Source organism: Triturus cristatus, chromosome 6 (genome assembly GCF_964204655.1).
Source record: "Triturus cristatus chromosome 6, aTriCri1.1, whole genome shotgun sequence".
NCBI lineage: Eukaryota > Metazoa > Chordata > Amphibia > Caudata > Salamandridae > Triturus > Triturus cristatus.
The window spans coordinates 1665712405-1665739528 of NC_140589.1; the positions used below are offsets into that span (position 1 = coordinate 1665712405).

Genomic DNA, 27124 nt, shown 5'->3' on the forward strand with positions numbered 1-27124 from the left:
TAGTCACTACCCTTGTGAGCACCGAAGTACCCAAGTTACCTAGCCCACAGGCTGCAGGTGCATAGGTGTGAACTTGCGTCGCGCAAGGGGTATTGCTGACGAAAAATCTTGCGGATCCAGTCTGACGCCTGGGGATATTCTAAGGTGAGGAATCTAAATAACTTGTTTCTTTCAGATAGTAGGTTTAGTTTCTGATCTCCAGGGTGATGCCTCAGTGATCTGTTTAGATTTTTTTTGTAATTTTAATTCGATCTGCTGTGTGCAGAGAGCCCTCCCCTCGTTTGTACGATCTTTTGGTGGAATATATCTGGCTGTACTTGAGAAGGAGCTTGAGAGTTTAGCTATGAAAATTTCCTGTGTGCTAGTTGGGTTTTCGGTGGGATTGATTTGCTCAAGTATTAGTGTTTTTGTGGCCCGGAGAACCTCCCCGGAATTTACTAGTGATGACTTAATTCATTTAAGGTTTATCATGTAGCATGCGTGCCTGCCAACAGTATTGAGTGAAATTTTGTGTGGGATTATTTGGAGTGAAACTACCTGGGGTCGATGGTCGCTGTCCCCTTTGTTGCTTAAGCGAAATCCTGTTACATGCTGGAAGAGCGGGAGGGAGACTAGAGTATAGTCTAAAGTGGAGTTTGTGGTTTCCGAGTAGAATTAGGTGGCCGGTTGGGAAGTTGTCGAGAAATCTTTAATTCAATGCCCCTTAGGGTGACATGCTCCAGGTCTTCCAGCAATTTCCTCCCCGTCTTGGTTGGTCTACCAAGATCGCTTATAGTTTGGGCTGGTATATTCCAGTAGAGTGACTGAGCTTGCACGTCCTCATTTTCTGATGAGCCTAAGATTTGTTGATTTAGATCCCCAGAGAAGATAAGGTTGGAGGTGTTCTGCGAGCTTATGGTTGAGAGCAGGTGGTCTACTAGTTGCCTGGATTTCTGTTTTTCCGTTTTGGGTTTATATAGGTGTTGAAAATTAGCACCTCCTCCTTGAACCCTTTAAAGTTGAGGTATAGCTTGACTGAGTTTACAGGTGGCTGTGAAGGTGGAATGTCCCTTGTGGTGTCAATTTTTGTTATTGAGATACAGGCTGCTAGCCCACCTGAAGGATAACCATAATGTGATTTCCTGAGGGCTGGGGTGTGGAAGCAGATGAACCCTTGTAGTTGGATTGTGTCTGTTGAGAACGTTTCCTGCAGAAGGATAATGTCGAACGATTTTAGGTATGTTATAAACTCAGGTTCGGCTGCCTTAGTATTCAGCCATTGATGTACTACGAGCATAATCTCAGAGTTGTTTTGTCCGGTTTTGGTCGCTTTTTGTGTTGGATGGTTTGTCATTGTATAGTTCTGTTTATATTGATGGTTCTGAAAATCTGAAGGGTCTCTGGATATATGGGATGATGCTGTTTTTAGCCAGTTTTGTTGCAGTGTGCCTGCTCCCTTCGAGGTGACCGGCCTAGTGCTCCCCTAAGCACGGAAGATGTTTTTTCTAGACTGTCACTGTTTTCCGGCTGCTTCGTGACAAGTAGTGGGAGAGGATATCTGGTATTGTGGTGTGGTAAAATACTCTGGAATAAAGAGTAAAGGGCTGGATTGTATTGGCTGCCAGGCAGAGGTTATACTGGGGGGATACTCCCCTGTGTCCGTCCGACCGTAGGGCCATGGGTACTGCTGGAATTCCCTGTTGTGACTTTAGGGCCCCGAACTTTCTAGGCGGCAGTAGCCAGAGGAGCCTGCTATACCAGATTCTGTATTCGCTGGATCTTTTTAATGTTGCGTGGGGCAAGAGCCCGGATTTTCTTCTGTCTTTATAGTTGCGCCATGTGGTTTTACCTGTGCCGTGGCTGACTATAGGCTTACCCCAGAGTTTTCTCTTGTCACTTCCCTTGGTGTAAGCATTAATGTCTGCACAAGGCTAGGTGCAAGGTCTCGACTGTCGATGTTGTTGCATTATGATAAATTAACTGTGCTTATGATGGGGCTAAGTTAGATGTTACCTTGTCCCGTGTGTGGGCCCCGAGACCCACTGAATGTTTGTTTTGTGCTCTTACCTGTTTGTATTCCTGTATAGCAGGTAGCTGCCTTTCGCCCTGTTGGGGGTCTGTGTTTTTGATAACTGGTGTGTAGGGTAAGCTTCCGGGTACCTCCAAATCAGCCCTGCTGAGAGCTATTTCTGATTGGATGGACGTCAGAGTTATAGCACCAGGAGCTTTAGTTAACTGATTGATTATTTCAAGTTGTCTTGTCGCCTGAGGGTGTTTTTTGGTGTCAAAGAGGGGGTATACTGCAGCGTGGCTGATGATGAAGTTGACGTCTTTGTTTGGCATTTTGAGCTGTAGTTATTTCACTTTGTGATTGTGTTGACGCTGTATCGTGGTCTCCCCCTGCGCGGCTCCCGGTTTTTGGAAGGGTTAGGCCTTTAGCAACGGGTTCCTCTGCAGCTGGCTTCATAAGTGCTTCTTTTTCTGTTGTGGCGGTATTATCATTGTTATTAGATTCTTTTTGCAAGCCCTCGTGTAGGGTGGAGAAGATTGAGGGTTGTGAGGATAGTTTGTCAACGATGAGTCCGCAGCTACAGGTCAATTTGGCCTACTGTTGAGCTCGGCTGATGAGTGAGTTTAGTTGCTCCAATTTTTCATCCATCCCTCCTACAAACAGAGCTAGAGTGTCAAGTAGTGTCAATTGTAGGTTCATTTTGTCAGACTGATATTGAAGGGCGTCAACAGTTCTTTGCATGGTGTTTAATAGAGTGTCCCAAGTGTTGGATGGTGGACTCAACGAAACCGTGGTGTGGGTTGTTGCGCTGTGGCTGGGTGGTGATGTGCTGTTTACAGCATTGCAGACCTGGCCTTGTATTTCGCAATTGCTATCTGAGCCGAGGGCCAGATTTTTGGGGGAGTCCAGGGTGTAGGAGGCCACCAAATCAGCCCACTCCTGCGACCCTAGGTATGAAAGTGCTTCATGTTCACTCCCCAGGGCTTCTAGGGCCTCATTGTCCCCCTCCATCGATACTTCAGTGTGGTCCGTGTGCATGTTTGCAGCTGTGTGAGCCAGTCTGGGGTATACTTTTGGGGATTTGATGAGGATGGTGAGTTTGTGTGTAATTCACCCTGAGTGCCATGTTTTGTCCCTTCCTCCTTTCCAGCTGATTTTTGAGCGGTGTAATGTGCTTCGGCACGTACCTCATGCTGAGTGCTTTAGGGCCCAATAGTATGGAGACTTGGGCTTTTTCCCAGTCCTGGTTCATACTTGCTTGGATGGATGAGTGGGCCGGTGTGCCAAAGTCATCGCCTGGTTGTCTGGGGGGAGGCTTGGCGAAGCTTGAATTGGAGAGTTGGCCTTTCCTTGCTTTACTCTCATATGTTGGCCGGCATTGCTAGTTTTGGCAGGGTCCGCTTGCTTCTCCATTGGTTGTGGAGCGGCCATAAGTTGCTCCCAGGTTAGTAATTCATTGTCTTGTGGGGCAGTAGGGGGAAGGGTATTTAATTGTGTAGGGCAAAAAGGCTCCTGAAGGCCTTGAATCTCACCGCTTGAGGAGAATATGGAGGAACCTGCATCCTCAAGAAAGCAGAATTTTGTATAGATTTTTGGTTGGAAAAGGGGCGGAGAAGGCCTCCCCTCAAGGGAGCACCTACTGTTGGGGCTCTCAGAAGGCTTTCTGGGGGGGGGGGGAGGGAGGGGGGGTGCAGGGGCATGGGGGGGGGCCTATGTCAACCTTTGTTAAGGGAGTTCCTAAGCTGGCTGAGCATGCCTGCGGGCTAGATAGACAATAGATAAAAGTTAAATGCAGATAAATTGCACACCTAAATGAAGCTGGGGATGAAACGGGCCAGCAATGTGAATGTCTGAAGGAGAGGGTAGACGGCTGGGGAAGACCCAGTCCTGGGTGCAAGTGGGGCACACTACAGGAGCCTACAAGTTGCACCCGGGCTGCCTCCATGGGACTCCTGGAGCACTCACTTGGTGGCTGCTGAGTACAACTCCTGCGCTCACACCCAATAGACCCCCAGTCGTCTTGTCCCTCCTTGTAGTCGCTGAACCACTGTGCTGCCGTGTAGATGAGATACGTGCTGAGCAGGGACTGCAGGGGATACAGGGGTGAGCGGAGTATGCAGCATTATAGATGCAACAGAGTCACAAACCACTGCACCTGCAAGCGCCGCCACGCTGCCCGCGTGCACCTACCCTCCCCCCCCACAGGTGGAATAGCAGGGTCCAGTCACAAACGCAGGTGGGTAGTTGTCAGTCAATGGGCGCAATACGGCAACAGTAACAGCGGTGGTTGTGGCTCTCTTGGCTCGAAAGCGGCTCGCTCGTTGCAGCTCACTTGTCCCCCTGATGAGAACATTTCCCTAAAGAGACTTATTTTGCACAATACCATTGATAGTTAAAGATCCAAACCCTCTGGAGCCTTCATTATCATGGGTGAAAATGAGGACTGCTCCTCCCATGGAGGGGCTGGTGGTCTACAAAATCTCCTTGAGGAGGTGGTTTGGAGGTCCAACAAAATGATAATGTCTGTGTGATCTAAGGGTAAACATTAATCAGTCTTGCCATCATTTTTCAGGTTATGGTTTCTTGAAGACAATAAACCTTAGAGACCGATCGAAAGAGCCTATCTACGTGGGATAAGTATTATTCTCTTGGGAGTATTTTGACTTGTGGTTCCTCATCACAGAAACTGCAGCAACCCTTTTTGTCACTGTTGCGTTTATCGCCAATGTCTTTGATTCTGACGCTAGCAATGTATGCAACATGACTTATTGTGCCTGCATCAAGGGCAAGGAGCTGTTCGACTTCAAATGGTGGCCTAAGTAGTATCATGGAATGGGAAGGCACCACTTTCAGAGCCAAAGCAACAGTAGCATCTAAAGCATTTAAGTAGTCATTGAATTAGGAGTAATATTAAAAACATGAAGAATAACCTTCCTGAATGCATACATTTGCTTCAGAATGGAGGCAAAAATGGGAAGTCTAATAAGCTCCTGCAGACGTTTCTCAAGGACTAGCTCCAGTGACTAATCAAATTCATGGATTTGTGGCAAGAGGAAAAAGAGTACCTTCTTTTGTGTTTTGTCTTCTTGTCCTCCATAAGAGAGTGACAGTTTGTGCTGAAGCTGGATTGACTTCCAAGTGAAGGAAGAAATTAACTTTGAATACTTCTCATGCAATTTGCTTCCTGGCAACTCTGGCATGTGCAAGAGCAGAAAGGTAACATGACCTTGTCTCGTGGTAAGCACCAGGATGTAACATCATAAAATATGTGGGTATGACACTAACATTTATGAGATAGGCATCCTTGAGATCCAGGCACGCTTTCCAATTGTTGGCGCTGGGGATATTCACATGGTGAGAAATCCACTGGCAGATGTATCCATCAGAAATTTATCTTCAATACTCCAGAAAAGGCCTAAAGTCTGAACGAGGATTTGACATGGGACATTTTGAAAAAAAGTAGTCAAAGGGGAAACATCAGAGAAAGTACAGAAAGTCAAGAAATGTGGATGAAAAAAGCTGTTTATCAGGTCACTGAGCTGCTGATTGACATCTGTCACACCCAGTAGAAAAAAACTGTTTCTCCTACACAGTTGGTGTCTTTATGAAGCAGTTTTATCACCTTTGGCAACTATACCATCGTGGATCATGATTGCTGACACATTAACTCCACCTAGCTGAAAATTTTGAAGTTCTCCTGAGAGATACTTTTAGAAGAGCAATGTGACAGAAATGTATCCATAAAAGATTCTTGTTTAGAGTACCAAAACAGTAACTGAAAAATGTTTGTTGATTGTTATTAACATTTAAACAAGGCTGCAATTGCTCTGATTTTCTCTCAGAGAAATTATAACTAATTAGGAGAGATATTTAAAACTTATTTTGGGCTCAGAGGAACTCCCTCCCAAATGGTAACCATGAATAAATGGAAAAATGCAAGTTAGATTTGGGGGGTGGAGATTTCAGCAGAAGTCTTAAGTAATATGAGAGAGAAGAAGCAAAGTCCTCGAACTGTACACAATATATTCAGAATTTCTACAAGATCTTGACAAAGTGGCACTTCACACAAGTGTGTTGACAGCAATGTGTGGTACTTCAGAACAGTGCTGGAGGGGATGCAGTGAAAGAGAGACCATGTCACTTATATGGCGGTAATCTGTCCAAGCACAGACTTATTTAAAGCTCATCACCAGCACTGGAACATTTGGTGTTACAGAACAAGTAACTCACCTTCAGAAATGCTCTTTCTGGTTAATATTCTCTCTAACTGCAGATTCCTCATCTTTGAATGTTCCCCAGGTATCAGACTGAATATGGACATTTTCAAGCAATACTCCCATGCCACTCAAGTTAGATAATGCCTGTTGCTTTCGAGGCTATCCATGCCCAAAACTCAGAGCTCAACAGCAGGTATGTCTTGACAAGTGTGCAGATCTCTAGACTGGAGAACCCTTTTAGGTGGAAAAGAGTCCAGTTCACAGAAAAGGGAGGTGTGCAGTTAGAAAGAATATCCACCAGAAAAAACATTATCGATGGCAAGTAACATATTCTTCTGATAGATACTACTAATCAGAGACTCCTCACCTTTTGAATAGATACCAAAGCAGTGCCTCCCAGGTGGTGGGTCTGTGAAATGTTTCAGACCAAAAAGTCCTGCAGAATGAGTGGGCAAACAGCCCCTCTTGTTGGACCTGGCTGTTAGGATAATAGCACTTTGTGAATGCTTCGAGCCATGCATACGTGTAACAGCCTGGCAAATGCCCAGAATAGGTACTTTGCTTGCCAAAGCAGTGGTAGCAGCTTTAGCTCTGGTGGTATGAGGCAGAACGCCTTCTGAGTGCTGCTTCAAAGCCGGTGCATAGCAGATTTTGATGCAGAGAAAGATCTAGCATGAAATGGTCCTCTTCTGCACTGCTATGCCCTTCTTCCCTCCAGCAAACAGGTCATCACCCACACAATGTTCTCTGGTACCATCAATGAAGAAGCTGAGAGCTGTTCTCGCATCTAGAAGATGTATTCTCTCCTCCTTAGAGGGGTGAGGAATACTGAGAGGATAATGTTTTGCCAGACATGAAAAGGAGTTACTACTTTCGGTAGAAAAGAGGCTCAGGTTCCCAACAGCAGGTTGTCTGGAAGGAATGTGATGTACGGCGGGTTGACAGAGAGGGATTGCTGTTCACTCACATACTTCACCGATGTTATGGCAATGAGAAAAACTGAAAAAAGACGCAATAACCAGCTTTGCAATGGTTCATGTAGAGTACACATTAGGAATGTAATAACTAGATTCAGCTCCCAACAGGGCATGATGAAGGGTGTGACCTGAAACAAATGTTGCAGTCCGTACAAAAAAACGCATCACAGGAGGTGGTTTACATAAAGAGGACTGGTCGGGCAACCTTAAAAAAGCCAATTGAGATGAAAAACTTAAACTCTGCCCAAAGCAAGGCCTTACTTGGCTAGAGACAACACAAACAGCAACACTACAGATAGTTTGCTTTGAAGTGGGTCAATCTGCCAAGTACTGCACCAAACCACAAACTTGTCCCAACAGTACGAGCATACAGATACTTTTTGTGTGTGGGGGGTTGGAGGGAGAGGGAGGACAGGTAGGGAGGGGAGGACACCTGGCTGCCAGAAAGACATGAACTACTTCAGTAAGGTCGAAAGAGGTTAACTGCCCATGTTCAATCTAATCTAAGCATGCTGATGAAGATTGCCTAGGAACGGGTGCAGACCTTCAAAAGCAGCAGTCTGATCGGAGGACAGTGCTCATGCCCAGTAGTCCTAAGTACCAAACTTTCCTTGCTAAATCTGTTACCAATAGGATGGCTTAGGCCCAGTCATTCCTGTTCTTCTTCAGAAATGGGGGCAGGAGAGGTAGCGCGGAAGGCATATAGCAGTTCTCACGGCAATTCTCAGTGGTGGCGAAGAGCGAGAGTCCAGGTTCACTTAATTCGCAGAAGAGCCCTTGCGCCACCCCCGGGTGTAGCTTGCCTTCACGATCTGTTGGGTGTTGGCGGCTGAACTCGGCTGTCCTGGATTTTAAAGATCCCGCTAAGTGGTGTGACATCAGGCAAAATCCCCTGGTGTTTGAGCCACTTATTGAGGTGTAGCGCCTCCTGACACAGAACCCATGACCCCACCCCACCCCATCCTGCTTTTTGCAGTACCACATAGCGGTGGTTTTGTCCATTGTCACCTGTACCAGCCTGCCTTTGTTGGATGGAAGGAAGGCTTTTAACGCCAGGCGAATGGCCCACAACGCCAAGAGATGTGTAATCAGGCCTTCGCCGGCTACCAGATGCCGCTGATCTCCACTTCTCCCAGATGGCCACCTCAGCCCAGAAGCGATGCATTGGTCACAACTATCAACTCTTACAGGGTTAGGGAGCGGGATCTGCCGCTGACCTAGTCACGGTCTAACACTGCAGGTCTAGTGCAGTCTCTTCCAAAATCAGGACATATTAGGAGGACAGATCCCCTTGATGCTGTGCCCCATTGGGACACCCACTGCATATGCCATTCGGCATCCTTTACCTGCAGGAGGACAGGAGGCCAACAGGCGTAGAGTCATTTTCACTGAGAGCCAGGACATAGGCTGAAACAAGAGGATCCTAGCCTGAATGTTCTAAACTCTTCGCTCTGAGGAAATGGACGGAACTACACCATGTCCATAATAACTCCAATGAAGGGGAGCGAGCACCTGAGAAGGAGTCAGATGTGACTTCGGCACAATGATAGGGAACCCCAATGATGTTAAGAGGCTCGCTGTAGTCTGGATAGGGGTAAAGATTCCCTGGTCAAGCCCACCTTCAGCAGCCAGTTGTCAATGTGTGGAAAGAAAGGAACCCTTGACCACTGAAGGTGCGCTGCAACACAGAGGGCCACTTCTGATGCTAAAGGGGAGCAGAGTGGAATGAAAGTGCTTCTGTTCCACTGTAAACCGCTGATGCCTATGGGTCTGCGCGGTGGGTTATGAAAATTAGCAAACTCCAGGTCAAACGCGATCATCCAGTCTCCAAACAAGACCTGGGCCAGGGTGAGCATCTTGAACCTGTACCTCTGCAGAAAGGCATTGAGAGACGGAAGATCCAGTATGGGACTAAGGCCTCCATCCTTCTTTAGCACCAGAATGTAGTGGAAGTAACAGCCAGTTCACACTTATGATACAAAAACACCCTCTCCATGGCTCGTCCATCCTGCTTTAAGAGGGACAGATGCTCCTCCATCAGTTGTCTTGATGGTGGAAGAAGGTGCAGTGAGGTAGAATTAAACAGGCGGGCATAACTCCGTTGGACAATTAACAGAACCCACTTTTCAGATGTACCATCAGAACTAGGCATACCGCGTTGGACGGAACACATCATCTCACAGAGCTCATGAGCAAGCTAATTTCACACATGAAAGGGGGGGTAGGTTTGAGGCATACACAGGCCCAAGACTCAAAGTACACACAGTAACAGCAAGATGACTGTGCAGCCAAATGCTTTCTTTTATGAAAAAAAGAGTACTTTAATATGATCACATAAAGCGTAGAACCGACATACCTACAGCCTTTTAAGACTAGCGTGCTAATGCCGTTTCGTACGGAATCTCTCTGTCCCACCTAGTGGAATTGGTTATTGCCCATTCTATAATGGAGGTAAATCTCAAATGTGGCCCTCGCTAGTCCCCTCACACCAAAGTCTATGTCTTGCCTTGAGAGTCAATGAAAGCAGTGTTTGGGTGCTAAGTTCGTATAAGTCCCCAGCATGCCTGACAGCTTTGAACGGTTTGACTTGCCCCGATGGCAGCCTGCAATCCCAGGAGGACTGAGGTGCTGCTTGACGAGCACTAGTCTCCTGACACTGAGGGTTCCCAACCTCTTGTGGTTTTTCACTGTCCTCGGAGGGCCGTGTGAGTTACTACTGACTTATCAAACCAGAACAATTGCCTGACTCATAGTGGCCCCACTCCCTTAGTCATACGCGTGGGGGTCGCTGATCTCATGCCGCGCAAAGACAATGGCCTTTTCTTCACGGTGGCCACCCTGACATGGAGGTCTACATTGTTACTTACCTTCAGTAACGATATATCTGTAAGAAACATTATTAGTGATAGATTCCGTACCTTAGAATTACCCCCAGGCGCAAGATTGGATCCGGAAAGTTTTCGCCAGCAGTACCCCTAAGCATCGGAAGGTGGCGTCGTGCGGCTCCGCGCCCGTCATTGGTGTTGTGGTCGCGAGATGATATCGCGGCAGCTAGCCGCCCTCGTGCGCTGACGACTTTTTTTGCCAGAAAACGCAGAGCCATGCAAGATACTGACCACTGGTGCCTTGAAACTAGGGCCCTGAAAGGGATGACCTTAACCCTAGAAATCAGTTCGCAGAACAGGGAGGATGGGTGGGGCGGCAATGAATCTATCACTACTAATGTTTCTTGCAGATATATCATTACCGAAGGTAAGTAACTTGTTCATCTGAAAGAAACACATAGTGATAGATTCCTTACCTTAGAATAGATTCCCCAGGAATACCAACCCCGGTGGTGGGTCTGCGAACCAAGATCACACCAGGAAGTCTCGGAGAACAGAATGACCAAAGAAGCCGTCTCTCCGGATTTGACTGTCCAGGCAGTAGTGCTTAGTAAAAGTGTGCAGCGAGGCCCACGTAGCTGCCTGACAGATGTTTTGCTTGGGGACCCCATGTCCCAATGCGGTAGTGGCTGCAGTCGCCCTGGTGGAATGGGTCCGCAGCCCCAACGGAGAATCCTTTTTAGCCAGAGAATAACAGGCTTTATTACACAAGACGACCCATTGGGAAATAGTTAGTTTGTGTAGTGCCCGACCTTTTTTGGCACCAACGTAGCCAACAAAGAGCTGGTCATCCACCCGGAACTGTTGTGTGCGGTTCAAATAAAACGAGAGCGCACGTTTTGGGTCCAGATGGTGGAGCCTCTCTTCCTCTCTAGAAGGATGCAGAGGCGGAAAGAAGGTGAGCAAAGTGATGGTCTGCCCGATGTGAAAGGCAGTGACAACCTTTGGCTGAAAGGATGGACGTGTCCTGAGCACAACCTTGTCCGGATGGACAGATAGAAAAGGAGGTTTACAAGAAAGAGCCTAAAGCTCACTCACTCTCCTGGCAGAGATGATGACAACCAGGAAAGCAGTTTTAAAAGTCAGTAGATGAATTGGACAGTTTTGAAGAGGCTCAAAGGGAGCGCACATTAAATATGTTAGAACCAGGCTCAAGTTCCACTGTGGCATCACAAAAAGAATAGGAGGGAAAAGGTGAGTAATGCCTTTGAGAAATCTATTTACAACAGGGGACTTGAGAGGCTGATCAGGGAGACTGAAAAAGGCCGAAATAGCACAAAGGTAGCCCTTGATAGTGCCCAGAGCAGAGCCCTGCTGGGCTAAGGAAAGAAGAAACAGAAGAATTTCTGAAAGAGGGGCAGAAAGGGGATCCACAGCCTTTGCTGTGCACCATGCCACAAATTTGTTCCACCTGCAGGCGTATACCAACTTAGTGGAGGGCCGCCAGAATAACATTACAAACTTCAGGAGGGAAGTCAAAAGGAATCAACTGCCACCGCTCAATCTCCACGCAAGGAGGTGGAGACTGGACAGGTTCGGTTGGAGGACCGTCCCCAGCTACTGCGACAGAAGATTTTCCCGAAGAGGCAATCGGATCGGGGGATCAATTGTCATACTGAGTAGCTCGGGATACCATACTCTTCGAGCCCAGTCTGGAGCCACAAGAATGACTTGGGCCCGGTTGGGCCTGATCTTCTTCAGCACTCTAGTAGAAGTGGTATAGGCAGAAAGGCGTACAACAGATCGCAATTCCACTTGCAATGAAAAGCGTCGCCTAGCGAGTGCCGCCTTGGAAATTCCAACGCGCAGAACTGTAGACATTGCGCGTTCTCCTCTGTGGCGAATAGATCTAACCAAGGCTGTTGAAAGAGACCTTGCGCCATGTCCGAGTGAAGACGCCATTCGTGATCCACTGTGTGCTCCGGTGGGGAAAGGGAGAGGGATCTGCCATTGACCCAATTCCGGTTCGTGAGCCACCACTGCAACTGTCTTGCAGTGCCCTCCGAGATCTGGACGGACTCGGACAGGTTCCCCTGGTAATGCACCCAATGGAACTTCAGGTCCCACTGCAGAGCCCGCATATGCCATCTGGCATGATCGACTAACAGGATGCAGGGGGCCATGAGGCCCAGCAGCCTCAGGGTCAGCTTGACTGAAACCCAGGATAGAGGCCGAAAGATCGGAATCAGAGCCTGAATATCCTGGACCCGCCGTTCGGGAGGATAGACCCGAAAGAGCGTAGTATCCAGAACCGCTCCGATGAAAAGGAGCTTCTGAGAGGGAATCAGGTGCGACTTCGGCACATTGATGGAGAACCCCAGCAAATGCAGGAGGTCAGCCGTAGTCTGGAGGTGGGAGACGACTGCCTGGGGCGATACCGCCTTTAACAGCCAGTCGTCGAGATAGGGGGAAGACTGAAAACCCTGATCTGCGCAGATGAGCTGCGACCACCGCCATCACTTTCGTGAACACCCGAGGGGCGCTGGTAAGGCCAAAGAGGAGCACGGTAAACTGAAAGTGCTCATGGCCTACCGTAAACCGCAGGTAACGTCGGTGGGCCGGCAGGACGGGAATATGGAAATATGTGCCCTGCAGATCCAACGCTACCATCCAGTCTCTAGGGTCGAGAGCAGACAAGACCAGAGCAAGTGTGAGCATCTTGAACTACTCCTTCCGGATGAAGCCATTGACGTTCCGGAGGTCTAAGATAGGACGCAGGTCCTTGTCCTTCTTGGACACCAGAAAGTAGTGGGAGTAACAACCACGACCTACTTCTGGCCTAGGAGCGCGCTCGATGGCCCCCTTGGCCAAGAGGGCCACAGCTTCGTGTTGAGGAAGAGCTGGAGGGGTAGTCTCGAAGGGGAGGGATTAGCCCCTTCGGACTATTTGTAAAACCCACCGGTCCGTAGTGATTGTGTGCCAGTGGGGGAGGTGATGGCGAATCCTGCCGCCCACTGGCATTTGATGGGCCTGAAAAATCGGACTAGGAAGGTTTGGAGGCAGTGGTGGCTGGGGTGGAGGTGGACTGACCCGCTTGCTGGCCCCTTGAACCGCCCCTGCGCTTCCCACGTCCGCGGCTGCGCTGACACTGCTGCTGCGGCTTGTAGCTCGGAAGCGAACGTGCCGGCGCTCCCCTTCCATTGCCACAAAAGGAGCGAAAAGCAATAGGCGGAGGAGGGCGAGTGGCCGACAGGCCCAAGGAGTTGGCCGTAGCCTGTGAGTCCTTAACCGCTCCAACGCTCTATCTGCCTTGTTGCCAAAAAGGCGAATGCCATCAAAGGGTATGTCTATCAGGGTGTCCTTGACATCCCGCGAGAAGTTAGTAGTCCTCAGCCAGGCGTGGCGCCACCATCCTGAAAATAGATCTGACCAGCGAGTCGGCGGTGTCAAGGCCACATCGTATCGTAAACTTGGCTGCATCTCTCCCCTCAGCAATAGCTTTCGAGAGCACTGTCTGCGCCTCCTCGGGACACTGAGGCAGCACGTGTGCCACCATATCCCACACATAGTGGGAGTAACGGCCCAAGAGGCATGCGGTGTTCACAGACTGAAGCCCTGAACTAGCAGAAGAAAAAATCTTCTTCCCAAATTGTTCCAGTCTCTTGGATTCCCTATCTGGGGGTGCGGTGGGGAATACGCTCTCGGACGTTGAGGCTTGGACAACCAAGCTCTCAGGGGTGGGATGTTGAGAGAGGAAAAGGGGGTCACGCGGGTTAGGGTGATGGCATCGGGCCATGTTCCTGTCCACAGGAGCCCCTGTGTTGGGCCTGGGCCAGGAGACCAAAAGAACATCCGAAAGTGCACAATTAAAAGGCAGCAGTGGCTCCGCAGAGGTAGCCACCAGCGGAAGCACTTCTGTCAGGAGGTCAGTCCTGACGGCCACGGTAGGGAGTTGGACGTTGAGGGCCTCCGCCGCCCTACGCAACACCACTGCATAACTTGCACCCACCTCCGTAGCCACGGTAGGAGGAGTGAGCATGTCAAGGTCAGGGGAGGTGTGGAGGCCTCACCCAGTTCCTCAACTCAGTCCGGGTCATACTCACACTGAGCTGTCAGAGGGTCCTCAGACCCAACCCAGTTCTCCCCTTCTCCTCAGGCTGATGTACAGGCCGAAAATAAGGAGGCCGGACATAGGGGTAGAAAGGCCCCATCGGCGTCGGAATCGGCGTCGAGCAACGCCATTCCGGCTCCATTTCGACGTCGAGGCTGAAACCGGGGCCGACGTCGTCCGGTGCCATGGGCGACGGAGGTGGTGCTGGTGGGGTCGACATCGGTGGAGGTGTAACGAGGTCAACCAACTTCGATCGGGATCCAGGCCTGGATCCTTGGGGGCCCTGTGGCACCGGGGCTGAAGCCAACAGCGATTACGGAGCAAACAGTGAAGGGCGAGGGCCCGAAGGTGCGCTGGCGTGGCCCGACAGCCCAAAGAGGCGGGCCATGGCTGTTATGAAGTCCTGCAGCTGGGCCGGAGTCACCGACAGACCCGGGAAGGATGGGTAGGCCGCGGGGGAGGCACCACCCACACCCTCAGCTGCGACGGGCGAGGAGAAGTTGTCGGGCGATGACGCTTCTTCGACTTCTTGTGCTTCGCCTTACCTGACCCCGAGTGCGTAGACTTCGATCCAGAAGAAAGATGGTGATGGCTCTGCGACCGGTCCCTCGACCTCCCATGGGACCGGGACCTTGAGCAGCATGGAGCCAACTGCCGGACTTCCAGCAACTTTCAGGACAACTCCCGCAAAGTTTTCGGCGCCATGGCCCGGCAGTCGGAACACGACTTGGGTTCGTGGTCGCGCTATAGGCAGTAGAGACTCACGCGGTGCGAGTCCGTCACCGACATCATTCGATGACAGTCCCCGCAAGACTTGAAACCGGGCATCCCTACAACACCAGGAGTCGATCGACTCAATAAAAACCGAGACAAAAGGCCTCAAACAGACAGTCAAAAAACAACTTGGGTTACTACTCTCTTCGGACCTGCGCTTGCTGGCACGGAAAAAGAAAAAACTGACGTCAGAGTGCGAAGGCGGCGTCTAAGTAGCTACCGCGATGTCATCTTGGCGACTACGATGCCAACGACGTACGCGGAGCCACACGACGCCACCTTCTGACGCGCAGTGGTACTGCTGACCAAAACTTTCCGGATCCAGTCTGACGCCTGGGGGTAATTCTAAGGTAAGGAATCCATCACTATGTGTTTCTTTCAGATTGATCGCACTGCATGGTGGCCCATTTCCTGATCACACGAGGTGCTCAGACGGGAGACTTCAGGGTGGCCCCTTTGGTCGACTTTGGCAAGATCAGTCGGGCAGCCTGCAATGCTGCAACAGTCTTGACCCGACTGGGCATCTCACACTTCGCTGAGCAGGATCCATTTGCCAGAATTCATGCTGAGCCTCCCTCCATCCAGCTGTTCGCCTCCTCACAGGGTCCACTGGTCTTGACAGTCAGGCAGAAAGATGGTGCTCCAGGCTCGGGCAAGTGGTCTTGGCGTCCCAAATGATGCTCCCCTTACCCAGCAGGGAGACTAGTAGACCATGGTCTCTAGTCCTGGTTCCAGCAGCTAGAAGTCTTATTTATCTTCCCTGGCCTCTATCAATGTAAATGTGTTATGATCACATCACCCCCATCTTAATGGAACTCAACTGGCTGTGATTGCCGGCCCACTCCATCTTTAAAATCAATGGCATCATTTACGAAGTCATCACAAACTGCATATTTTGCAGACAAGCTTATCATCTCTGGTGGGTCTGGGCATACCTGCAGATGGGACACCATCAGGCTGCAGACTAAAAAGTGTAAAAAAATAAAATAAAGGACAAAACAAGAGAGCAGGCCTTTTCCATCTGTGCACCCAGGATCTGGAACATCATCCCTGTATCCATCAGTACCGCCCCAAGGCAGCTCCTATTTCAGAAAGAGTTGAAGACTCAACTATTTTAAGAACACTATATTAAAATGCATTAACCATTCATGACCTACCTATCGCTTCTATCAATTGTTGACTTTATGCTCCTCTTTGTCTCTGTGCAGAGTTCCTCAGCCTTTAGGCTAGGTTCGCTTAATAGAAATATCAAATACATACATACATACAATGTAAATGTCTCTCAAGAATGGTCAATTGTAGGATGGAAATCTGGGAGATGGATAAAAAGAAGTCTCACCATCTTCTTTGATCCCATTAGAGTGACTGGAATTGAATTCAGAGGGGGAATGATGTCAGAAGATAGAGGAGCTAATTGCATGAGAATTTCTTGTGTCAGGAACATCATTAGAGACACAGACTGCTGTATATCACAAGGAAAACGGCTGAACTAAAAGAGAACATGAGCCTGTTGGAGAGTCTGTAGTTTAGATATGAAGGCAGTAAAAGAGACTAATTCAACTCAAGCTGCAGCTGCTCCAGATCCGAAGCGCCAGACTTGTCTGCCAAAGCATATACCTTCTCAGAGAAGGGAGCAGGCTGTGGAATAGTCTGAATGAAAGAGTGCCAAGAAAATAAAATTATGGAACTGATTGAGATGCCATGGATCCTGTAGCATAGGATTGATCTCAAAAGTCAAGTATGAACTACTGTCCTTTCAAGATCTGGAATGAGTGCAAGGAGGGTGGTATTTCAAAGTTCTTGTTTAGATACTGGTTTCTTGTTTGAGCAAGTCCTTGACTGGGACCAGCACCTCTGCAATTGTGCTTTTTAAGCTTTGCTTGCCTCTTGCTTCGGAAACAAGTGAGAATGCTTCTGAACAGGAGAAGGCAGATCTCTTTCACTTCCACCTATGACAAAGCTTCTTGCTGTCCGGCTCAGCAATATCTCAGAAGATTCTTGCACTGAGAGGATGCAAGGCTTAACATGGAATGTGATAGGCATGAGGGAATGGAGGTTGGGGTTGAGGCAGCACAGCAGTAGTCAAGAGTTTAATATGCTGTGACATACAAAGACTGTGACAGAGAATACCCAGGGTAGGAGATAGTTTATGATTCCCAGGTGTAGGCGCCCTCCCCATAACATGTTACCAGAGCAAACCGAAACTGGATTCCCTGACTCAAGCCCTAGAGCAAGACATGCTTGACAGCTCATTACAAGTCAACAACATTACATTCAGAATGAGAGAATGCTTGCATCCCATTTCAAAGTCATTTGCACCCAGACAGGGAAAGGGGACTTGGCCTACGGCAATTGGCATTTCTTCCATGGACTTTTACAACCAGACTTAGCTAGAACAGATTGTTAAGTAATGGAGTACAAATGGTCAATCGATCAAGTATAATCACCCTCCCAGAAAGCTTGCTGAGTGCTTTGTGACCTCACTGCTGGAAGATTCGCTTGGTACAGAGCAAGGGTTCCAGAGCTACCATACAGAACTTGACTCCTTTGCTTAATGAAGAAATTGAATGTCTTCTGCTTGCTTGCCTGTTTGTCCTATAGGGAGCTCATACAGATGATAACAAACATGCATGCACCAAATGTGAAGACATATCTCTTACTTCATTTACAAACATTGTACCATCCATTTAGATCTTAAAAAATAAAGTGCCTTATTCATAACTATGTTGGGATCTATGCATTTAACACTGTAAAAGGGTTGCAGTCAACAAGTCTGATGCGTTTCATCTCTGGGCTTGAGTGATATCAAAGACAAACCTTAACCCTAGGATGTCACTAGATGTAGAACAAGGCCACTATGTTCTACAAATGCTACCCATGAGGGAAAACAACCTCCTCCTTCTACAAACTAAGCTATGATTATTAGAGCTTTCTACAGCTAACATCCATTATGCATAATGCAAATTAAATGCTTTCTGGCAAACTTGTAAAAATTAATAAGGCTATAAAAAAGGGATTTAAGATTAACGAAGCATTACCAACATAAGAAAAATAGTTGTCATTGCAAGCAGTTACAAAATCCTGAATCCTCTCAGGGATGTGCCTCTCCTAAGCGGTCTAAGTCCCATGACTAGTAAGTGAATAGTTTATTAGCAGATGGCAAGTCAAACTTATAAGACGTTTTTACTCAAATATTAGGGAATTATCTAGCCCATGTGCCCACTCCTATAATCTTGGATTTAAGTAGGCTTCTTTAGTTGGTGCAACCTTACAAACATTTCATAAATTGACTTTCTAGGAAAGAGCTTTTTATAGTTACCTTTGTATTAAACTGGTCATAATTGTGCTGTTTTCTTGAAAAAGGCATACGAGGTTTGTCGGTAGTGAAAGATAGCTACATAAATACTCAAACTGGTTTGCTCCGCTTGCTGCAACTGCAGAAACAAATAGATTATTGCTTAGTTTAAAACATCAGCTCATAAATCAGAATAATATATAAATAGTACATTCCTATTTTACACAAAACAGTCTATAACTAGCTTTCCTGGTGTTTATTTATTTAAAAGAAAATTGACAATTTTGAAAAAAACATTTATTACACAAAGTACTAAATAACAAACGTTTGCACTAGTTGTACTGTATGTAAACTATTAGACAAATGGCAATGTCAAGTTAAGTGCAGGTAAATATTACAGAACCATCTAAGAAAAAGCATGTTTGACTACATTATGTTTATTCTGTGTGCATGTGTAAAGCCCAGGTACCGCAACTTCCATTAATCAGCCTTATCTCTCACCCATCAGTCATGCTACAGAGAGAAGTATTTGGAACTGCGACTTGGGTATGCAATGTAAAGGAACTAGAAATACAACTCTAAGACCTTCCGGCTGCCTTGAGTACAAGCTCAAAGCCTATGGGAATGCATCAAGAACACACACCCTCATAACCCAATGTGTAATTTGAACCAGGTGCTCTGCTTGCAAAATCAAAAAGTGAAACATAGTACATTATTTAAAGATTTTGGTGGACCCGGAATTGAGAAAATCCCAGGTGATTCCAGCTGTATTCACAAGGGGCATTATTGTTTTCACCTTGTTTGATACACTGATAGATCTATCATGATACACAAAAGCTATGTACCACAAGTGTAGCCAGTAGAAAACATTTGATAGCTGATCAACTGAAATGTATGCCTGTTGGGACGGAAATTTCCATCACATGGTGATAGACGTGTCCCACTGCTCAGAGTCTCCCAGCTGTGGTCATATCTGGATCCTTGGTAACAATTTTTGGTCATGAGTGAACATGAATCATGCGTTTGCACTCTGACCTGCCCTGTCTCATCAACTGCGGTCTGCTGAGATCAGGAGGGGCACCCAAAGCACTATCCTCAAGTGGTGAAAGGCTACTGCCTTCACCAGGAGTTAAGTAGTACAAGCACAGTGGTGGTAGCATACCATGTTTTTTTTAGCTTTTAATGACCAGTAGAGTGAACAGGTCTTTTTTAACAAGTCACAAGAGTGGCGTCCCTAGCCAACTCTGGTAAAGTTTTGCAGCTGTGTGGTTAACTTTGCAGCTGTGTGGTTAACTCACCCTTGGCATGCACTGGATTGTGTGAGGTGCTAGAATGTATGTGTGTCAGTGGAAAGGTAGAATGAATCAGAAAATAGCACACGTGGTTGCGTGTGCACGCTTGGATACGTGTGCCTGCGAGGAGGTATGATACATCAGAAGAAAGCACGCGTGTTTGTGTGCACTATGGGATACATGAGTGCATCTGAGAAAGAACTGCGCCTCAGGAAATAGAACACATGGTTATGCGTTTGCGCAAAGCTATATGTGGGCCTGTGAGCAGGAACCTTATGTAGGAGACTGCATGTGGTATTGCGTAAGTGTGCTGGGATGTATGTACACCTGTGTGACGGTGTATGGTACATTGGAGGCTGCGCGTGTGTGTGTGTGTGTGTTCATGCACGCAGTGGGTGTGAATGTGTGGGTCTGTCTGTTTTTAATGGACACAACACATGGAAGACACCGGGTTTCAATTTGGGAGGACCAGGATTTGCTGGAGGAGCAGGTAGAGGTTTCCCCCTTGACAGATTTGTGGATAGCTGCATTTCTGAGAGTGGGTGTAAATAACATTCGAGGAAGGTGCACATCAAAAGGGCTCTTTGATTCTGAAAATAAGTCACTGGTAGAAGGGGTTTTGAGCACATCTGAGGAGGGAGATGGGGCTGATACGAGAATCGTAAAGAGGAGTGCTGGGACCAGTGGGTAACCTTTTGATGCACAAATCACTGAGGCCGACATCCAGGAGTGAATCTTTAGTCACTCGCATGGCCTGTGTTTGTGGCTATCAAAATTTGAGACTGTCCTGCTATGATAGATTACTCTCAGGGGGAAGAACACAACAAAGGAGTGAGCACTTCAAAGTTGAAAACCCCCAGAACACGAACTTCAAAAGAACAGAGACACTAATTCACAAGTATGTCTCAAAATGGATTATAAAAAAGGGAGCTTGAGACGCCTAAATTGTCAAACTGAAGCTGGACATCAGAGTAGAGAAGCTCAGAATGAGTTCTGCCTTTTGTGACTAGGACTGGGGTCTGCCAGTCTCCCATTCTGGGTGAGGACATCACCTTGGAGAATCAAGAACACTTGCTTAGAAGGTGAAGCACCAGCTTCTGTCTGACCCAAGATCAGTGGGTTCTGTGATTGAGTGGATATTTCTAGAGCGCAGCAAATGACCATGGGTGTCAAGGCACTGTAGTCTTACTAAGCTGCTAGGCAAGAGCTGAAAACGGGAAAGAAATGAGAAAATATTTCCAGAATCTCCTATGTCTTACTAAGTTGTGAAGAGCCACGTTTTAATGCCTTTCTAGAAAGGAAGATTTGGCTATATGGAGGTAAGATGGAGGGGTAGACACAGCACTTGCAGCCGCTTCCGAAAAGGCTCTAGCTCCCCATTTCTTCATGCGGACTCCGAGGAAGGATCAAATGACTGTGAGCTGCAGAGAGGAGATTTCTGGCTGGTACATATCATTGGAACACGGCCTTAATATCCCCTGGACTTGCTGAGTAGAGGGATTTAGGAAAAATAAAGAGGGCCTTAAATGATATGCACTTTTTTGCCAAGAGCCAGTGCAGATCTCTAAGACCTTTAGATGCAGACTGCCACTTAGGTATATCCAGCTGGAGTCTAGCTGTTGCCTTCTGCACCAACTGCAACTTTGCAATGGTCGGCTTGTTGACCTTGAGGTAGAGTGGGTTTCAATGATCTACCCTCGAGATAACCAGCGCAAGCACAACCCGTTTCTGAACCGGACAGGACATGTAGGGAAATATTTTCCTCAACATTTTGATCGTCCAAAAGCAAGTTAACACTGTGCGATTGACCAGACTGTTCAGTGACGTTTCGCCATCTAGAACAATGACCAGGTTCTTCACTGTTTCGGCTGGCCTCGGTAGGGTACTTAATGTCTCCAGTCACCAAAGCTATTCCAGACAGAAGATTGACAGCCAAAGTGCAAGACCTCAGTCTTATCTCCATCAAGTTTCAGATAGTTCTTGCCCGTCCATGCAGCTATTGCCATCGCCCAGATATTGAAATTAGCTGCAAACTCCTTGGAATCTTTGGAGAAGGACACACTAATCTGTGTTTCAGCAGCATATGACACAACCTTCAATTCAAAAGAAAGAATGAGTTTGGCAAGTGGGAAAATATACAGATTGAACGGTGTAGGGCTCAGCGAAGAGCCCTGAGGAACCCCACAAGGCAGTGAAAAAGGTTCTGTATGGAATGGATTCATAGCAACCCTCTATGATATACCCGAAAGAAAGAAGAGCATAAGATTCTGAGTTTTGTCCTCGATGGCCAGTGCCATAAAACGCTCCATCAGCAGGGTGCGAGAGATGGTATCGAAAGCCGCAGAAAGATCTAATAGGATCAGTGCCACGGCTTTCCCACCATCAATCAAGTGTCTGATGCTGTCCGTTGCAGCTACCAAGGCAGTTTTAATCTTGTGGTTACTACAAAAGCCATACCGCAAGGTATCAAGCAGATCCTGTTCCTCTGCATGCCTCATCAGAGCTTGATTGAGGTGTTTTCCAGGAAGTTGACTGGGACCAGAAGCAACAAGATGGGCCTGTAATTCTTGAAGTCATTGGGTTCAAGATTAGTCTTCTTAAGTAAGGGTCTAATCACTTCCTCTTGCCAGGTGGGGGAGGCTGCTGAGAAAAAGGGTTTCTGCTTTGGTGCGAGATTGCCCTTGGTAGTGATGGGACCAGAAATGTGTTGTCGCCTTAACGCTGCTAAGCGAGTCCCGTATGACAGGAGAGGATCATGGAGAAGACTTTTGTGCACTGGGAATACCCTCTGCACATTAGGAGGGGGCCATAGAGTAGGAGGAGGGCCATCACCCTAGGACCGCATGCAGTCATAATCACCTAACAGGTTATGACCCTCGGTGTTTGAATTAAGTTTCACCTGTTGAGTTTGAGAGAAACCAAGACCAGGTCCCGGACGTAGAAAGAGACTTACCACCACATCAGAGGAGCGTCGTGGACAACTGCTGCCACAGATTCCAGGGTTCAGTCCACAGCTAGTCAGGGAAAGCGCGTCCAGGGACTCCGAACCGCTATTCCAGCATATGTGGGTAAGATTGATACCGGGCTATTGGGCCCTGTGGGAACCAGGTGCAGGGACACATGGACCTTTGCTAAAAGCCCTCATAGAACTTCTAAAGATTGGTAATCACTAGTGAGGCCAAGCTTGGATGTCACCACACAGGAATGGGGAATAACTATCATCTATAGATTGGGAAGTGGGACAGGAGCCGACCCGGATAACGCTAGAGGGCCAACGTTAAAAAGACTGTGTATATTATTTGCAGTGTGTTGTAGTGTAATTTGTGATACTAGATAAATAGCCCTTTTTGCATAAAAGAAAGCATTTAACTTAACAATCATTTAGTGGAATTACTGGGTGTATTTTGAGTTGTAATTCTGTGCTTGCTTTACTGCTACCTCCTTTCTGAGAGGCCTTGGACTGCTCGACCCACGCTACCACTGACAGTCAGGTGCTGAATAGGTACTTGGCCCAATTACACAGAGCCCATAGTAGGCTAGCCCCCGGGCCATCCGGAGTAAAAGGCATCAATCACCACAGTTGGGCCCTGTAGCACATGCTTGTCCTGTGGCTCTCTGAAAGCAGTTCAACAAATCCACGAGGCAAACATGACAAGTATTCCAATGAAAATGTCAGCATAGCAGGTATTAAACACTGAAGCTTAAATGGCTGATGCAAACGTAAGGTTAAGTACTGTTAAAAGTGCATATGTGGAGAGGAAAATATTTTTATGAAGCGGTGACTCCACTAATCCTCCAAGTATCCTCATTTCTGCCTATTCAACGGTTCTTGTGGTCTATTGGTAATAGATAACCAACTAAATTCCCAATGTGACTGAAATATTCAAAGATTCATAAAGAGCCAGTGACTACCTCAGAAGTCTCTGGTCCACTCAAAAGCAGTACAAAGTTGTGATTGATGCTCATACTTCTTGATATTTGGTCATATCAGACCACCCTCGCATTTGGAGCTTTCAAAAATTTCCCTCAATCGTTTTACCACTATATATTAAATGTATAATGTTTATAAGGGGCTACCTTAAATATTCTACTGTGATCCAAACTGTAATACATGAAAATAAAATAAAAGAAAACAGAAAATATACATTAGTGGTAAATTCCCTCTCTCAAATAATTTTGTGTAAAAATTACATCCAGAGGGGCGTGGCTACAGGCGTTAAGATGGCGGTCGCACTCCAAGAGTGCTCTTGACCCCTCTGTTGTAGTGTAGTTCCTATTTCCCTTATAGGCTCGGCGCATTGGAATAATATACACTATAGTTGTGGCATAGGACTGAGGTCAGTATGCCTCTATCGAGTACATTAAATTTAATTACTTTGTATGCCAGCTAACTCAGAGGCCACTCGAAACTCCTTGAATAAACAAGAAGGGAGTAGTTTCTGGCAACAGCATAAACATGACAACTTTGTTTCCCTTAGAATCGGAACATGTCTCAGAATTGTGGAAACAACAGATAACAGTTTCACTCAGTCAATCGTGCATGCTTAGTTTCTTCAGAGTTATACAGAAATAGATAGACGTGCGTTTCAATAAAAAGATTTATTGAACAGTCTTGTTTCTCGTGTAAGAGATATGAGCTGTTATAATCGCAAGACAGTAGGTGAGATAATACATACAGCCTAAGCAGTATGAAGAAATAATACTGCAACAGCATTGTCTTCTAGCTATGACATATATTCATATACACATACATAAATAACATAGGCTAAAAAGTGGATACTCGTTTGGTGCTTCTAAATAGTTCTACCCCAGTGTACCTAACCTAAGAGTAGTACAAGATAAGAAGTAGGTGCCGTATTCTATAGTATGGTAAGCTATAGTTTTGCATATGCCAAGAATCCCTCTAAGTTCTAGTCAGCTCCATACCTTAGAATGAGAGAAGGTGGGAATCTCTTTCCGGGTCTCAAACTCTAACACCCCGCGAAGGGAGTCAGAACACTGGAAGCTGGATTCTCTGCAAGCAGGGATGACAGCGTCTAGTCAGTGCGTCAGGCGGGGACTCGAATTCTACCGAACTTGCCGTGGCGAGCTGTATTGAGCTGTGCAGCCGAGCCATGTTTGCCATGCTAAGGGAAGGTATATTTATACCTGGAAGGTGCTTAGGAATGTTAGCATTGACGTAAAGTCGGGCGGAGGAAGACATCATGAATGAACTCCTAAGGAATAGTAGTTCATGCATAATAGAGGAGTTCTTGGAGAAATCAATATTCCTAGCTAGGGAAAGACTCAATGGCTTAAGGGTCTGGTTTCTAAGAACTCGTTGTGATGTGGGGATGGACGGATGTAGGTGACCATGCCTGTATTTGGATAGCATGGCTAATGCCTAAATAAGGACTGGGATTCTATGCCTAAATAAGGGCAATGCGAATTGTTCCTATATAAGGACATGATTTAGGAAAACCTATGTACGGACATCTAAATCGAAACACCGTCATCAGCCCGAATTCCCACAGAGTTCAGGTCACTTAAAACGCGGTTGGTGATCCCCGTGACCAGTTACAGAAATCCGAAGCGTGAGCCAACACTGAGAAAGATCTTCCTGGATTGAGCAGCCAGGCCGTCCCCAAACAAAATGGCCAACCCCCTGTGAGGGCATCGACAGGAGATTGCGAGAGCCCCTGGTCTGTTGGTACGAAGGCAGGGAGAAGTGCTGGAGTGTTCACGAGATCTGGGCAGGTCTGAGGCCGACCGGCCCCTTGATCGTGAAGCGGTCGTCACCAGAGAAGTAGCCATTTGTGCGGCCTTGGCTGGCCTCCGGACCACTGCTGGTTAAGTCACCGGTTGGAGGGATGTCCTGAGCCCCCGGGCTCGCCATTGATATGGCCACGGAAGGCAGCCGGGGAGAAGAAGCGTCTCCTGCTTAGAGTGAATGAGGTATCACCCGACCGCGGAGCCACGCAAGTCTGGATGGAGCAGGACCTGAGGTGCCCCCCCTCCCCCCCCCCCCCCGTCGTTGAGAGATCACCACGGGGAACGAGTGAGGGGTCCAGGGAAGATCGTGGCCTGGGCTCCTCACAGAACCGACTTCTGATCTCTCGGTCTGGCTGTGCCTGGGGAGCTAGGATGTCCCGGAGCCTGGGAATGATCGGAAGTTTCCAAAGCGGAGCGGTCTGGGGCAGGAGGATTCGCTGCCTGGACGGCCTTGGCTGCCCATAGCGGCGTCGAAGGGGGCGAAGCCCCTGAGGAAGAGACGTCTTGCCCTTCGTGGCTTGCCGCAGACATGAGCTTGGCCCCCCTGGGTCTCCCCCGCTGGCAGTCTGAGGAAGGAGGAAGTGGCCTGGCAAGTGGATAAGCTGCCCTCGAGCTGAGAAACGGCATACACCCGGGGAAACCGAGCAGGGGCTGAGGTAGGAGACTTATTCTCTCTGCCACCTGCCGTTGCAGGAGTGCACCTGAGGGTGGGGCTTGAACCCCTATGGGACGCCGGGGCTGGACCCGTAGCTGAGGAGCGGAACAGCCTGGTCCTGCCTGGCCCAGTACTGGACCTGCTGGTCGAAGCAACTGTCCTGCAGTATTTGTCCTGAAGTGGAGACATAAAAAGCAGCCGGGTGGTGACACAGAACCCGGCGAGGAGGCGGAGGCCCCCCTGGGAGTCCTTGATCGTCTGAACAGGGTGCGAGGCGGCCTCAGTGGACACACAGTAACAAACCCCTGCTGGTGATGCCTGGGATCTATAAGCAGTGAGGGGCTGCCTCAGCTGATCTGGAGGAGATGTAGTAGACGGTGGGGAGGGCCTCGAGCATAGAGAGATTGGACCCGATCCCAGGGTGTCCTCTAGCACACAGATGCGCCCCCATTTGGAAAGAGGTGGGTGAGAGGGGGTGGCACGGTGCCGGGCCCTACTGCAAGAAAGAGCGCATCGGTCTCAACAGTGGTTCAGACCCGAAACCTTGGCTCACGTGAAGAAGCGCGTTGACCGCTGTGACAGACTCTGACATTCCAAAGTCGGCCTGGAGGCGGAATACAAAATGGGGAATGGGAACCCACTCCCTATCCCACCAGCAGTGAAGGGTGGGCCTAACTCTGGTAACGTGGGTGACTCCGTCCGGGAAACAGCCCTGCCCCCCATACCTGGAGACGAGTGCAGTGACTGGAAAGACAATCATGGGTAAAGACAAAGGGATCAAAACGCCTCCCTCCCAAACCTGTATGGAACAATACACCACGAGCAATGTGAGGGCCAGCGAGGTGCCCAAACCAAAGCGCCTCTACCAGAAGGAGATCTAGCCGCCATTCTCCAAGCACTCACAAGTCTCAGTGGAGAACAAGATTGGGGAGGTGTGTGTAGACGTAGCATTCATCCAGCAAGATCTCCGTAATGCTTCAGCCAGGATCTCAGAGGCTGAGATCTGCATATCCACTATTGAAGATGACATGGCGACAATGAAAGAGCAGTTATCATGACTTCTAACCTGTACGGTCGAGCTCCACAGAAGAGCGGAGGAAAGTGAGAATCGTTTCCGTTTCGTGGATGCCCCTGGAGCACCGCTCACCATGGAGAAGTGAGCGCACTAGGCCCTGGTGCCCAAGCCAACACCTGGGGACCCACATAGACCAATTAGAGCATGCGTCCTCAACTTCAA

At 48.1% G+C, this 27124-nt stretch overlaps 1 protein-coding gene across 3 annotated transcripts in view; it reads right to left on the bottom strand.

Annotated features, from left to right (window-relative positions):
• UBR2 (ubiquitin protein ligase E3 component n-recognin 2) overlaps positions 1-27124 on the bottom strand; it is a 1393714-nt gene that overhangs the window by 119908 nt on the left and 1246682 nt on the right. For all 3 annotated transcript variants that reach the window (XM_085612829.1, XM_085612828.1, XM_085612830.1), the window contains one exon: positions 18214-18328. In XM_085612829.1, the coding sequence (XP_085468955.1) occupies positions 18214-18328 (115 nt within the window). The remainder of the gene's footprint in view (positions 1-18213; positions 18329-27124) is intronic.